Source organism: Pogona vitticeps, chromosome 3, assembly GCF_051106095.1.
Source record: "Pogona vitticeps strain Pit_001003342236 chromosome 3, PviZW2.1, whole genome shotgun sequence".
In the NCBI taxonomy this organism is placed as follows: domain Eukaryota; kingdom Metazoa; phylum Chordata; class Lepidosauria; order Squamata; family Agamidae; genus Pogona; species Pogona vitticeps.
This window is the reverse complement of record NC_135785.1, coordinates 186,862,502-186,877,884: the sequence shown is the minus strand read 5'-3', so window position 1 is coordinate 186,877,884 and position 15,383 is coordinate 186,862,502. Positions and strand designations below refer to the sequence as shown.

The 15,383-nt window shown below is 39.7% G+C and overlaps 1 protein-coding gene and 1 long non-coding RNA gene across 3 annotated transcripts in view; one reads left to right on the top strand and one right to left on the bottom strand.

Annotated features, from left to right (window-relative positions):
• Positions 1-6,130: 6,130 nt before the first annotated feature.
• On the bottom strand, positions 6,131-12,196 carry LOC140705719 (uncharacterized). Its single transcript, XR_012085195.2, has 2 exons — positions 12,059-12,196; positions 6,131-6,397 (listed from the first exon to the last, which is right to left on the bottom strand). It is a non-coding gene; the product is annotated as an uncharacterized LOC140705719 (long non-coding RNA).
• Positions 12,197-12,262: 66 nt separating this feature from the next.
• The window catches only part of RPS6KA3 (ribosomal protein S6 kinase A3), a 65,709-nt gene continuing 62,588 nt past the window's right edge, over positions 12,263-15,383 (top strand). For both annotated transcript variants that reach the window (XM_020789208.3, XM_020789207.3), the window contains exon 1: positions 12,263-12,553. In XM_020789208.3, the coding sequence (XP_020644867.3) occupies positions 12,476-12,553 (78 nt within the window). In that variant the 5' untranslated portion in view covers positions 12,263-12,475. The remainder of the gene's footprint in view (positions 12,554-15,383) is intronic.

The window sequence follows — 15,383 nt, the reverse complement described above, 5'->3', positions numbered from 1 at the left end:
ACCAAGTAGATTTGTTTATCTGCTTTTAATGTTCAGCACTTATTTGTTTGGCTCTTATGTGATAGATAATCTGTCCTACAAAAACATTGAAAACAACCAGCATGGTCAAAATTAGCTTAATGAAACACAGGTTTTAATTTATAACAATGTTTTAGACTTCCCCCTTTCACACAGTCTACTGCTGTCGTAGAATATCAGTTGATTTTAGGAGATGATCACCATAGACTGAGCTCTGAGAGGAGACTTAAATAGCAGCTATGTTGCAAAAACAGCTGTTTACCCCAGGAAATGCAATGCCATCATAGCTTGCACTGTGTAGGGCTGAGCTGGACAACTGTGGTCCTCTGCATTTGGGGGTAGGAACTATAATTCCCACCATCCTTAGCCAACATAGCAAATGATGATAGATCATGAAGGTTGCATTCTAACAACATCTGGAGAACCATATTTCTCATTCCTGATACAGGGAAGTTATCACTAGCTTTATTAGCTATGAACACTAGGAGATGAACTGGACTAAATGTTAGTTTCACAATTAGAAGGTGATAATATGTTCTCCTTCCAAAAATACTATAAGTAATACAATTGTGTTTGCAAAATAAAGTTCCAAACTAAACCTATATAGAGTGTCTGATGACAAGCTAATCAGCTGTTTCCACAGCTGAAAAACCACAAGCCAGGGTGAGCAAACAAATTAGTCTTTTAAGGAAACTTTGCTTCTCATATTGTGCTCACTTATAAGGTTGTTTTGGTGTTTAAACCATGAATGTTGGTATCTCTTGGTGAAATGCTTTCATGCTGGCAGCAGTAATTGGTTCATTAGAGGCAAATACAATTATTTTTTAAAACAGCATGAGAAAAAGTAGTTGCAAGAGAAATTTTAATGCAAAATGGATCCTTTTTAAAGATGCAGTGTAGCTGATAATGGAAGAGACTGCAAGGGCCACCCATCACATTTGGACTGACATTTGCTTTGGTGCTTTGAAACAATTTATTCTTTCTTGGCAATAATATGTAGCCTGAGTCATGATCTGAAAGCGTATTTCCCTTACTGCAAATATTAGCTGAGGACAAAAGGAAATCCATCTGGGTTTTTAATAAGGCATGTGACGTACATTCACCATTTGTATCTTGGGCAAGAATTAAATATTGGCAGAATGGTCCAGCAGGAGGTCAGACTAACTGCCTCTGCCCTTTCCGAGTTGGCTGTTTGATGCATCAGCAAAGATGCTAATTAGAATTCAAGAATCATCTGTTCCCAAGACAAGACTACAAAATTATCCTCCCTGCTCCCGAACTGTTTCTCTTGCATTTAATGGCTTTTTGGCTCAAGTGTTTTATATTTTTCTGTACCCATCTGTGTAGCTGGTTGGCTACAGTGCATATTGCACAAATACAGTATGGCTGCCAACAAAGATAGCATTTTATGCCTCTGATGAAATGAACTCCAGTCGCCAGAAGCTTCTCCCACAATGGGCCTGCTTGTATTTAAGGTGCTATGATTTTGCTCTTTTCTTTCTTAAGTAACTCTGTGTATTAAAGCTTTTTTTAGTCAGATGTTCCAATCTTATACCCGTCTTTTCTCCACCCAAACAACAAAACTTTACAGGTGCCAAATATTATCCAAGGATCATTTTAAAATTATCAATTTTCCTTTAAATTAGATTTCAGAGTGGCTTGTTCTTTGGATACCCACATATACTGCTACAACTAGGAGACTGTAATAGTTTGGTAACAGCCTAAGATAGCTGGTTGAAGTTGCCTTGATGGCAACTAACAACAATTGATTCAGGCTTAGTTATACTTGGAATAGACTCAATGAAATCAATGGAGCACAGGTTAAAACTCCCTAATAACTTCAGTACATTGATTTAAAGAGGGCCTACTCTAAATATGGTTAAGTCTTGGTCCAATCCAAAAAGATGCAATCTAGAACGCTACTAATATGTTTCTGTATTTCGACTGCCATAGCTAATAGAATTTAGGAATCTCCATTCTCCACCTACTGGGAAGCCTAGTGGAATACTGGAAGTAATTTTGCTGTTTACCTTGAATTGGAAGGGGGAGAGAGGAGTTAAACCCTAATGTCTATATGATGAAAGTCATTTTAAAATATTTTAAGAAACAGCCCCAAATCTTCCACCTAAGCTACTTAAATTTTAACAAGTGCTATTTTTTTCAGAAGGCAATGGCTTGAATACAAATGTGAGAAATCTAAGAACAGGAGCTGTTAAAACTATGCAAGGCAGATAAGATAAGCTGGACCTCATACATAACATAGGACAGATATTCTATACATGATCTAACATGGGCAATCTGTGATACCATAGAGGATGTATGTGCACATGCACACAATTCCAAAAATTAAACGAATGAATCAACATTGTTGTATGATTCATACAGGATATAGTACTGTATGATTCATACAGTAAAAAGCAAACAGCCACCTAGACTATTTTATAGATTAGGTTTTCTTTTTTCGTTCCTTTTTTCTTGATGAAAGGGCTTTGATAATATCAAGTTGCTCAAATGATCTCCTTCTGCCTTATCTGAGTAGTTGTTGCTATATTTTAAAAAATGTTATATGCAGCCTATTTCCTAAGCAATCTAAAACTTGGTTTCCTGTGCAAGGGAGATCCATAAAAGATTTGTGATGTTTCTGTAGCATTTTGTTTCCTTTTCAAATATGCCAGTAAATTGGTAGAAGTACAGGCTACGAATCTACTGCCTTATACTGTATAGATTTCTGAAGAAAAATGTTTCCCACTTCACATCTCAATTGTCTTCCACCATATTTAAAAGACAGCCTATAGACACAACACTCAAGAAAGTTGTCTCATATTTTTACCCACCATATCCCAACTTTATGGTAGGATGCACAGTATGGCCACTCCAGATGATATCAGCAAATGGGCAGGAACATAGGCAAGGTACACGATTTGTTGCAAAGAGTACACTACAGCAGTGCTTAGAAAGAACAGTCGTACAGGACCCTTTGCTGTGCCCTCAAATGCTGGGTTGAGGTGTCTCTTGCCCAAAATAAAAACAAGATGAGCAGCCCTAATAATGCAAGTTGTCCTTGAGGTCAAGACACATCTTTTATATTGCTGCCCCCAACTGCGAACAATTCGTATATTTTTAGTACCTCTGTTTTGCAAAGATAATCAAGTTCTTCACTGTAAGAAAGTATCTCTTCCTTTACTTATGCACAAAAGTAATATGAAGACATGCACTGAAGCTGTGTATCCTGTGCCAGGTAGTATTTTAATATATTACTGTTCAGGAGGTAGGAACCACAGGCACGATGTTATTTACTTATTGTTTAACCACAGTTGAATGTTTATGGCTATAACCTGTGCCAGTTCCAGTTTTCCTGCTTTACTAGGTTCTTAGCAGGTTTGCTGTCCTACCAGTGTTGAATCAGAGCTCTCATTTTATTCCTGGTATTTAAAATAAATTGACCAACATATGCATGCACTTGTTCAGTGAAAACAGAAAATATCAGAGACTGAAAATAATCTAACAACCAAATAATACTGCTATTGAAGAAATAATTGTTCCTAACATTTGACTTAATACAACGATCCTATCTTTTTTGCATGGAATTAACAAACTGGATAGAGAGGGAAATGAAAGGGCAAAGGCTACCATGTATATTGTAAACACAGTACCATATCCAGAACAGTAGAGTGAAATGATAAATAAAATTAGCCTTTCAGATGTGTTGGACAAGCTCCTAGAAACACCAGCCAGTCGGGCCAATGGTCAACATATCAACGGTGGCCTTTGCCTTCTCACTTTCCACACTCTATCCAGTTTACTTGTTTTCTACAGATAGATATTGGTACTAAGTCAAAGTTTATGAAGGATAGTTTCTGAGCTATTTCTAGGAGATGAAGTCCAAAGATTGAGAATCATTGTGATAGAAAATGTGGATCAATGACATGAGAGCAGGGCTGGCCAGAGTGAGGCAGCAGCTTTTGGTACAACTCTAACTCCCCAAAAGGTCTGAGAGCCAACTGAGATGACACTAGGCCACCTGTAGATGTGCTCAGTCCAACCACCTCCTCCAGCCAAGGAATGTTGGAGATTATTTAGGATTACTCCCACCTTGGCTGACCTATGTGCTGGCATCCTGGCTTCGTCTACGGGTAACCCAGCCCCTCTAAGAACTACCAATACAAGGGTGATTGTGCAGGAGCAAAAGGCTTCTTCTACTTCCAAGCCAGCTGCCACATCTTTCAGCTCAGACTGCATTATCAGACAGCAGATTTTCAGTGTCATTAAAGGGCAGCAAGCTACAGTATTGATTTGTTATTATTGTATCTCTGCTGAAAGGGTAGGATATTCTCCCTCATACATTCAGAGTAACTTGATTACTTCTGACTACAGAGCAATCTGAGCTGGACTGGGCGGAGGGGGCAGGGCAGAACCTTGACCTTCAGATTTCTGGTGCTCGTCAGCCCTAAATAGCTAAGACACTATGGGAGTTGCAGTTTCAAATGTTGTGGGTTCACAGCTTGATCCAAATTGAATTAAGGGATCTTACGGTAGTTACATTGCTTGACCCATTGGAAGAACTTTGTCTGGATCCCAAACTTTGTCTCTAACGGAGTGTGCAGATGTGTGTTTTTGGAATGCAAATTTCTGAATTCTCCAGCAGAGCCTGGGGAATTCTGGTAGTCCAAAAGCTCAAATCTACACACCTTTAGTCTCTGGCTATGGATTTTAGAGGGATGTGGTGGCACTGCGGGTTAAACCGCAGAAGCCTCTAGGCTTTAAGGTCTGTAGATCTTCAGCTGTAAGATCGAATCCACGTGATGGAGTGAGCGCCTGTCGCTTGTCCCAGCTCCCGCCAACCTAGCAGTTCGAAAGCATGCAAATGTGAGTAGATAAATAGGGACCAACTTAGTGGGAAGGGTAATGGCGTTCCGTGACTAAGTCGCACTGGCCATGTGACCACGGAAGATTGTCTTCGGACAAACGCTGGCTCTATGGCTTGGAAATGGGGATGAGCACCATCCCCTAGAGTCAAACACGACTGGACAAAATTTGTCAAGGGGAACCTTTACCTTTACCTTATGGGTTCATCTAAACCAGCTAATCTCAACCTTTTTTTTAAAGGGCAACGGTCATAAATATGTAATATGAAATGAATACAAGCCAAATCAGAATTGTATACGTCACATAATGAACCTTATAAGGTGGTGTGTGAAGAACTGTCTCCAGTTTGTGGCCTCCTTCGTATGTGCCAAGGGGCCCAAAGAATCATATATAGCTCATTGAGAATGGCTGATGTAAACAGAGCATTTTTTGGTTGAAATGTGACTGATTGGTCACTGAAATTCTTGGTTTTTTCCAGATGACCCTCACTATGTTGAGTGAAAAGCAATGATAAAACGCAAGACTTTCTGCCTTTTTGTCCCCTTTGCAAGGTAGAAAGTCATAGGAAGCTTTCAATAATCAGAAACACAAAAGTCATTTTTTCAAAATACAGAAGCAAACAACAATTTTTTAAATTTCAAGACTTTTGAAGCAGCAAAGTATCGATTGAAACAATTAGAAGTGCATTACAATGTCAGAGGGCCATGTTGGAAAGCTTTTAATTAAGTACACTTAGGTTTAAAACTACAAAAGTAGCTCCAGAAGAAAAGCTGCCCCATTGAAACTGGTTATTAAACTGTTTCAAAAACTATCTCTTTATTTTCTTAGAGGACAGGAGTCTGAGGAAAACCATTTTGAAAAGTGTAGCCTTGATACAGATCCTGGTAAGACCTGTGCTTCTTCAGGACCAATTAGGAGGCATTGGGATGAAATTTTGCTCAGTCTGAATGAGGCTTAACTGTATAACTGGAGAACATGTGTGTAGGTCCTAGTTATGTTTGCTTATCATTTAGTAGGAACAAGTAAGTTGCATACAACATCCCTTTATAAACAAATTAAACAAAATCACACAAGATTACACAATAAGGTCTTAACTGGAACTATTAAGCAGAACTTCTATGTTCAGGCTGGAAATTGCCAATAAAAACAAATTACACTGGAACAGGGTATTGCTTTCATCACCTCTTTGTAAGCTTAATAGAATCATCTAATGGGCTACTGTGAAAACAGAACACTAAATGAGATGGAGCTGTCAGAGTACTGCTTGTCTTATTTTCTTAAAGGCTGCAGTTATTTTATTTTATTTTATTTTTTTACCAAACATCCTAGAGCTTTAGTTTCACAGTTTCACATATGAGGATGGTGGCATGAAATAGAGGCAGTAGGCAAGAATTGGAGTACAAGTTAGGCAAGCATTATACTGTATCTCACATTTCATTTGGAACACTTCTTCCTTAATCAAACTTTTCCAAGTTAAGATTCATGTGGAACAAGTGGACATAGATCAGGTAACCTGTGGATGACAGAAAGGCAATATTCTTAATCACATAATATAAATCAAATTGCTTTTCTTACCTATTTACTAAGTGCATGTGCACCTCTTCTAGTATTTTCTTGCACTGTTCAGCATGTTGTTAAAACTTTGATACAAGATGGTCTCTCTTTTTTTGCTTTTTCACTGATAATTCCGACAAATAATTTTTTGCATATTTAGCAATGACAATACATTTCTTGAAATACTTAAACTCACCAATCACTGAACCTGAACAACCATTTAAAAATTATATCACACACCAAACAATTGGTCCTGATGGAACTTAGAACAGCAATTCACACATAGTACAACTGAAAGATACCTAACTCAATGAGCTATCCAGCTTAACCTACCCCCAAAATTTTTGTGAGAATGGAGTGACTTTCTGGAAAGAAACCTGGGATAAATTTGTCTTGATTTTGTTATCAGATTTCTTCTACAAAGATAAAACAGTCAAATCTTGTTCATGTTTGAAGTAGTCTTCCAAAGAAATTGTGTGTCTACATGTGTTATAGACATGTAGACACACAAACGTATGGGTATCTTTCCCCACCCAGGAGGAAGAGAAATTTAAAATTTAAAAGAACTCTGAAGTTTTAAGCAATTCAGAGTATGTTCTTCCAAAACAGATTTTTGTATTTCTCCCAAAATGAAAAGTAGGAGCAGAACATCTTTGTTTACCTTACCCATACTTTGTTAGAGCTCCCGCTCGTGCCTATGACAATCCCGCCCACAAGATTACATCAGACCATGCTGGCAAGGACTTTCAATTCCTGATGAATGTTAATTACACTATGAGGAGCCAAGAATGCAGGAGACAACTCATGTGTTAAAATGATCATGCTGATTGTCAATGAAAAGTCACATGTGTGTATCCATTTTTTCAGTCATCAGCATGGATTTATTTGTTTATTTATTAATCAGCAGCAAGGATAAAGACTGCAGCCAAGACATCAGAAGGAGACTGAAACGCAGGATTGCTATGAAGGAACTAGAAAAGAAAATCCTCCAATGTAATTATGTGCATCTGGAGACAATGACAAAGATAATCCATACTATGGTATTTCTAATGGTTATGTATGGATGTGAAAGCTGGACAATGAAAAAAACTGACACAATAAAACTTGACTCATTTGGAATGTAATGTTGGAAAAGAGCTTCAAAGGTATCATAGACCACCAGAAGAATAAATAAACATGTTCCAGTTCAGATCAAGCATGAACTCTCACTAGAAGCTAAAATGGCAAAACTGATGTATTGTACTTTGAACTTATTATGAGAAGACAAGGTTCACTGGGAAAGGCAATAATGCTACTAAAAGTGGGAAACAAAACATGAGATGGATTGACTAAATAAAGGAAATATTTAGTTCATAAGACCTGAGAAAGGATATTATGACAGAACTTTTTGGAGATCATTTTATAGAATCATTGTAACTTAGAAGTGACTGATGGCATGCAACACTGAGTGGATGTTATTCTCTGAAAGAAAAAGGTTAAATAAATAAAATAAATCCATTAAAAAGTCATCATAATAAGCCAGTACTTAGAGCAAGCCAATTTCAGTCAGTGGAAGTTACAGAAGAATTGACTCACTAAACCCCCATTGATTCAATGGGCCTACACTACTTGTGACCTAATACCAGATTTCAGCCCTTTTCACTCCTTCACATTCCTCAAACTAGCATGTCTGTATTTTATAAAACTTGGTTACTTTGAATGCCATTGAAAAAAATAGCATTGTAGGAGTAATGCTTTGGCAAAAAATTGCATTGTAATATATAATGGTTCAAACGTTGTTTCATGTAGTTAGTTGCACTAGATTTGGTCTACTGAATCAGTGGGGAGTTAGCGAGTAAACTCCGTAAGTTCCACTGGTTGTGACTTAATACACTAAACTATGTTGTAACTAGAGTAGGTCTATTTGATTCACTGGAATTTATAGAGTTGACTCCACAACTTATGCTAAACAACAGGATTTCAGCCAATGTGCTTTACAGTTACTGTACTCTAGTTTAACACTCTTTACCACTGATCTGGAAGTAACTATTGAACTAAATTTCACTTTAATTGGATTTGTGACTGTCACACACACCCAGTTCCCCTGTTTGTTTTTCTAAACACCCAGGTTCACTTTCGGGCATGACATGTACTTTTCACCCTTTTTCACTGCCACCAGAGGATATATTCCTCTCTGTACCAAATACGACTATTAAATCAGTGTTGTCCAATATAACAATGTTTATTTATGGGTTCGTAGGTAAATCATATAAAGAAAATCATGGATGGTCTTTTATTATTCATTCAATAAACGTTGCTTTGATTACATTTATGTTTGCTTATGTAGATTCACTTTAATCAAGGTATTTATATATTCAGCTCTATTTCTTAGCACTTTTAACTCTTTCCAATCTTAACCACATAAACTTTCCTTGTCCTATTCCTATCTCTTTCTCTATCTCTCTATTACTCTTCGCTCTAACACAACCTAGGCCCTAATGCCTAAACTGTCCTTAACTGTCTTTCTTTCCCCTTTTTTTCTTGGTTCCGCCCCTCCTGTCATATCATTGGCTCCTACATCAGAGCTCTGACCTGACTGACAGGAGTGTTCTGAGAGTTGTCCATCACAGTGACCATTCTTTTTTGCTTCCATAATATACCCACTGGAGGAATCAACATGCCTCCTGGGTTCAGGCTATATGTATAGGCAAATAATTAGAAAGTTAGGTAGCCATTCTCAAATGCTATTTCATAATTTCTTAGGCATCAGGAAAAAGTATCCTGTTCCTGCCCCGTAAATTCAGTAAAGTAACAGAACACTATTCTTCTTTCATATTTTTTAAGATATGTCTTGAGATTCATGACAGCCTATAAAAGCCAAACTAGATGTATATGGTAGAAGCAGGTCTCTGTGTTAGGACTGGGCTGCTGACTGCAAAATTTTTATAAATGAGGGAGGAGTGCTAGAGAATGTCCATAGCACAGAACACTGCAGTTAGGCTTCCTGGCTTGAAACTGTATTTTTAGCTGTTTCTCTCCTGGTGGGATTCTGCGATAGGAAGTATGTAAATCCTCCTGTGAGAAAAACAGCACAATCAATCAAAACTAGTAACAGAAACAGTTCTGGAAGAAAGCATAGGTAGGAAAGGACTCAGCACCCCACTCGGATCCTATGCTTTATATTTTCCCTCCTACTTTTCCCCTAGAGTAATTCAGCCCATGCGACTATGCTGTTGTTGATCTTAACAGCACAATCCTACCTATGCATATTTATTCAAAATGACATTTTTACTGGGTCGAATGGGAATTATTCCGAATCAGGTTACAGGAGAATTGCAGGCCTGACACACAGGCCAAAGCATGTCTTCTCAGAATTGAGTATGCTCCAGTTCTGTTGGTTTCTTCAGCTCAAAATATGTTCATCAGAAGATAATAATACACAAATTAGCAAATGAACGTAACACTAAAATGCAAAATAAAACAATGACCCTTACTGAAGTTATGTTCATTTATTTATATCACTGTGGAGTAAGGCAGAATGAACAGGTAAATATCCATACCATGGGATTAAGTTGCCTGCTCCTTAATTGTATCTCCCAGTGTAGCTCTGTTCGCCCATTCCAATAAAAACAAGAGTCCTGTCCTGTACTGCTTTAATGATTAGCTAATCTGTTGCACCATAAGCTTCCATGAAAGTAGGCTGTAGTCTACAGAAGCTCAAGCGACCATGTTTTTTAAGTACGGCAGAACTCTTCGTTGTTTTAATGAGCTTCTGCATGTTTAACACCCATTCAAAGCTTTAGGGGGCCAGTCCTTCATTTTGAAGAGCTGTCCTCATTTTTTGGTGACATGTAAGTGGCTACCTCCCGTTTAGTGAGTTTCCCTGGCTAAGCAGGGGAGGTAGAAGCATTAACTGGGAAATGTACCTAATCAGCCCTCTTTCACTGCGGAGTGGGGGGGCGATGGAGGAGTCATTTTGTAAGAAAATGGAGGAGTTATTTTGTAAGAAAAGAAGCAAAACACACTGAGTAACTACTGATAAATGGCAGAAAGCAACATATTAGGTATGTCAATTTTGTATGAATTTCAGATGTAAGTTCAGTCCCTAGAAGTAGGCATTCCAAAAGCCCTGTTGAGACTATTCCTTTGAAATAACTGACTATTGCCTAGCCAGGATTTCCACAAAATGACAATGGCCTATGCTTGTTTTCCTTCTAAACATATTCATTTTCAGTAAACTACAGAAAATACAAGGTATAGAGCAGTGGTTCCCAACCTTGGGTCCCCAGATCTTCCTGGATCAAAACTTCTTCACTACTAGGTGTGCTGGCCAGGATTTCTGGGAATTGTACTCCAGGAACATCTGGGGACCTAAGGTTGGGAACCACTGGTACAGAGTATTTCAGAAAGTTTTTAAGCACTATACCTTATTTGTTTGATTTATATCCCACTTTTATCTCAGTGATATGTCCCAATATGGCCACTTAGCCACAACCTTGTGCAATACAGAGAGCAGTAATGTATTTCCACTTAAATGATAGGAACAATATGTAATTGTGAATGTACTTGCATAAAGTCATTTAAATTTAATGCAAATGTAATGCAAATAAGTACTCTTCTTTGTGAAGAATGTCCTTTTTGATCTTTCTTGTCTTCCTTTCTGGTGATGCCAGGCAAGAACAAAACAAAAACAAAAAGATAAAAATGGTACAGCACCTTAAAGACTAACTGCTGTATTTTAATGTGAGGCTTCCTGGACAAGTCCACTTCTTCAGACATGTGAGATTTCATGGCAACTAATTATACAGTTACACCATGGCCCCAAAAGAAAGAGGCTGATTGTTCCCCAGGTGCAATTAGTTTATGTGGTATTTCACACCAGACAATGACCACTGAGCTCCTTACAGGAATGATTATTGAGTAAACAATAACTGGTGTCATCCTAGGCTATAGATAACAAAGGGGAACAGCATAGTAATAAGTAGCAAGATTGAGTATCATAATCTCCAATGTGGCTTGTGAGATGGCACTAGGTAGTTAGTAACGAACTATCATGAGAATTACAGCAGATGCAATATTTGATAAGGGCTTAAGAATCCTTGGCTTATGAGTCCACTGAGATAGGTTCCAAACATATGTACATAATTTACCTCGTGTTTCTCTGTAGAATTTTGTTCCAAATATAATTAGATTTAACTGATAATTAAAACAAAAACCACAAACTGTTATGTTCTAAAATTTCTGACCGAAAATAGAAGAACTGAGCACACGCTCTACCCTAATTTACATCTTCGGAACGACTATTTCACATACTTTTAACTGTGTCATGACTAAGGGGGTGGCATTTATGGCAATTATGCCAGCTCAGTTCTTCTAAGGGCAACGAAAGAGCGTAAGAGCTGATGCGTGTAACTAGGAAATTCCGACAAGTTTCAGAGATGACGCGAGACCGGAAGAGCGACCGTGCTTCCCGAGCACAGTCAGCGGAGCTCCCACATCGCGCCTCGGAGGCAGCAACACAGAACTCACGTATCCGGAGTCCCGGACTACCAGCCTCTGCCCTCCCACGCCTCTCGTAACCAGATCCAAATCCCGGCCCACCTCCCCTCGCATTGCGCTCGAGACTCCGACTCTTTACTACCTGCGGTGCAAGCTGATTGGCTCCTTCAGTCCCGCCTTCGGGAATGACGCAGCCCGCCAGGGTTTGACAGGCAGGTACAGCTCGAGCGCCGCCATGTTGGGAGCGGAAGCGGAGTGAGTGGCAGGACGGCGAGTCGGGCGCCGAGGTTGGACTGAGAGAGTCTGCCGGCTTCCCTTTTTTTGCCTGCCGTCCTCACCCTTCCCCCCCCTCCGCCTGAGGGGGGTTTCTTCACGTCGGCTTCCGTCCGGAGGAGAGTGAGCGGCGTTTCGGTCGCCTCCTCCCCTTCACTGGGGGAGGAGGAAGGATCCTGACGCTGAGTCGAAGTGATACTCTGAGGAAGAGCCGGAGGAGGAGGAAGAGGAGGAAGAAGAAGAAGAAGAGGCGGCGGCGGCGGCGGCCCGAAGTTAAAGAGTGAAGATGCCGTTAGCGCAGCTGGCGGACCCCTGGCAGAAAATGGCTGTAGAGAGCGCGGCGGAGAGTCTGAATAGCTCCGAGGTAGGTGACTAACCTGGGCGCCCGTGGGAGGCTGCCCTGCCAGGCTTGCCGTCCTGCGGAGCCCTGCCTTTGGCAGCCCCCCGCCGCCTGAACCTCCTGGCCCGGCTAAGCCCTGGGCGGTGGGGCGGCAGGGAGAGAAGAAGGGAGGGAGGGACACAGTGTTAAAAGCTTGCTCCCTGCCTGGAAAGAAGACCGGCCCCTGGCTGCTCTCTTTCCGCCTCCTCGGACTGGCAGGCTCGCCGGAGTGTCGGGAAATAAAACTGCGGGCGTCCGGCAAGGCGCTGTCCTTGAGGCGAGGACAGGGAGGAAGCCTTGGCTACCTACGCGATCCGCTAAAAAAAGAAAGAAAGAAAGAAAAACTGGCCTGCTGTTTGCCCCACGGAGTTGCCACTAATTCCGCCGCTCTCCGCTTTCCTGGTTCGTCCAGTTACTCGGGATTACTTAAACGGGGTTAGCCGTTATCTCTCACTGCATAGAGACATCTCTTTCCCCTTGGGTCGTATGTAAATATACACACCTAACGAACTAAGGAAACGAATGCTAGTCCACCAAAACTTTATACTGCAATAAATGTATTAGGCTTTCAAAGCTCCCCCCCCCCAAAGGCTTTTAAAATCTTGTTGCAAGGAACACAGTACTTGGAAATTGTTACTTTGTAAGTGCTCCTACCTTGATCCTCTTTTATCTGGCGTTGCTGGCAGGCAGGTGGAGACAGTCAAAAGGGTGACTTTCTGAGTCATTTTCTTTTTCCAGAATGTGTTCTACATCTACAGGATTCCACTCTGTCTTTGAAATATTTAAAAAGAACTCCACCTAAAGCAGGCAAAACAGTGAATGGGCAAATCTTTTGTCTTAATCGGTTCAGAGAACAAAGTATGCTTTGACTGCAGAGTTTGTCTCTTCCTCTTCCGGTCTGTGCCATCTCTTTATACTAGTTTTAGGGACAAATCTCTTCCATTGACAGAACACTTTCCTGTTTTAGAGGCAGTGAGAATGAAAGAAATGTGTGCTCATGCCATAAAAAGAATTGGGTTGTTGTTGTTGTTTTTGGAGAAGTAGTTTTTTGGAGATCTCTTTTTTGCTTTGGAAATTAAGGAAAGTTGCTCTTTCATTGATTATCCTTGCCATATTATTATGATTATGATTATGTTTGGTTGGTTGTTTGGTTGTTGTTGTTATTTAGTAGTAGTAGCAGTAGTAGTAGCAGCAGCAGCATGCTGACAAGTAATTTCTTTTCAAGGCTTTCTAGGTAGAGAATACACAGAAGTGATTTACTGTTCTTCTGAGGATGTCCTGGGATTGTGCCACTTGCCTATGGCAACACAGGCTGGCTCTTCCCAAGGAGGCACAGTTGGGAATCAAACTCTGGCTTCTCAGCCAGGTACCTAAACCACTGAGCTATCGAGCCAGCTTTCCATAATGGTTTCTCCATGCCATAGTGGTTTTTGCAGAGACAGAAGATGATGATCTCCGCCTTTAATGTCTCTTAATGTCTGACAAAGTGGATATGTCCATGAACACTTACATTAAAATATAATGATTAGTCTTTAAGGTGCCACATGTTTTTTTCTTTGTTTCGTTTCTTTGAATTTTCCTTGATATGCTTGCACAGACTAACACTGCTGCCTCTTCTAAATCCATATTTAATGCTACCAATGGCTTTCAAGCTTATTTCAATTTCCTTTTTTCCATATGTTTCCTAGATAGTACTGGTGGGAACAATGTTTGTCTGTCCATGATTGTTATCTAAATTTGGCTGAAAGAAGAGTCAAAAGTGTAAAGCCCCAGAATCTGCCAATAAACATTCCACTCCCCTTCTTCATGGGGGACCAAACCAAATATGGTATCTTTCCTGAGGTAAATAGCATCTTATTAAGGCGAGTGTGAAGGAAGACACTATCATACTGTTAGTGACTACAGGGTTGCAGCTTTTGTTCTCTTTAGCTAAGTCTGGCTACTTTAACAGCTTCAACATAAGTTTCTTCCTTCCTCCATATACCCTCACTTTTGCTTTGATGGTCAACTTCCTCCATACACAAGTCCTAAAAAGAGATGAAGAAATTTTATGACTTTTTTTCTCTTCAAAAGAGGAAGTACTCGCATCCTGCTTCCTCTGCAATGAAGGCCTCAGCAAGGAACTGGTGGTTTGAATTTTTACTCCCAGTTCTCATGCTCTTAGAGCTGACAAGTCTCTTTACATGGTCATAGCTATACTCTTCTGGTTGGATTAAGTTCAGGTAGTGTAACTTGATAAATGACTTTAAGTGCGTACTTCTGACAGTTCCCTCAGATCAGATGCTTCATAAATTGGATTTCTTGGTGAGAATGAGCAGGTGTAAAGTTGTGATAGCTAAATCCATCTTCAAATAACAAATTTAGGTTTCCCATTTATAACACTTTAATTTGGACTAAACTGTCTTTGTTTCCCTCAGAGGCAAACATTACATATAAAACTTTTTAAAATCTTGCATAAAGACTGCACATGATGAAGCCCACTTTAAATAGAACAGCCACACTACAGAGAAATGAAAAATGTTTGTATATGACGTCATTCTGGAGCATTCTCTCAAACTACAGGGTGTACACTTACAAATGATTTGAAGAAATCTCAGAGACATGAGATAGTGAGATGAAACATTATCCTTCAAAGTACATTTGTTTTATCTCTGTTATTTCTTAAATCATCTTACTAGCTTTTATGGTGATAAAACTCTGCATTTTAAAAATTAAAAGTACGTTTTTACTAAGTCCTTGTATTTACATTTAATTATGAATTGATTTTTTTCTGTTAAAAGGCAGTTGAATGATAGTAATCGAGAAGTGCAGCATA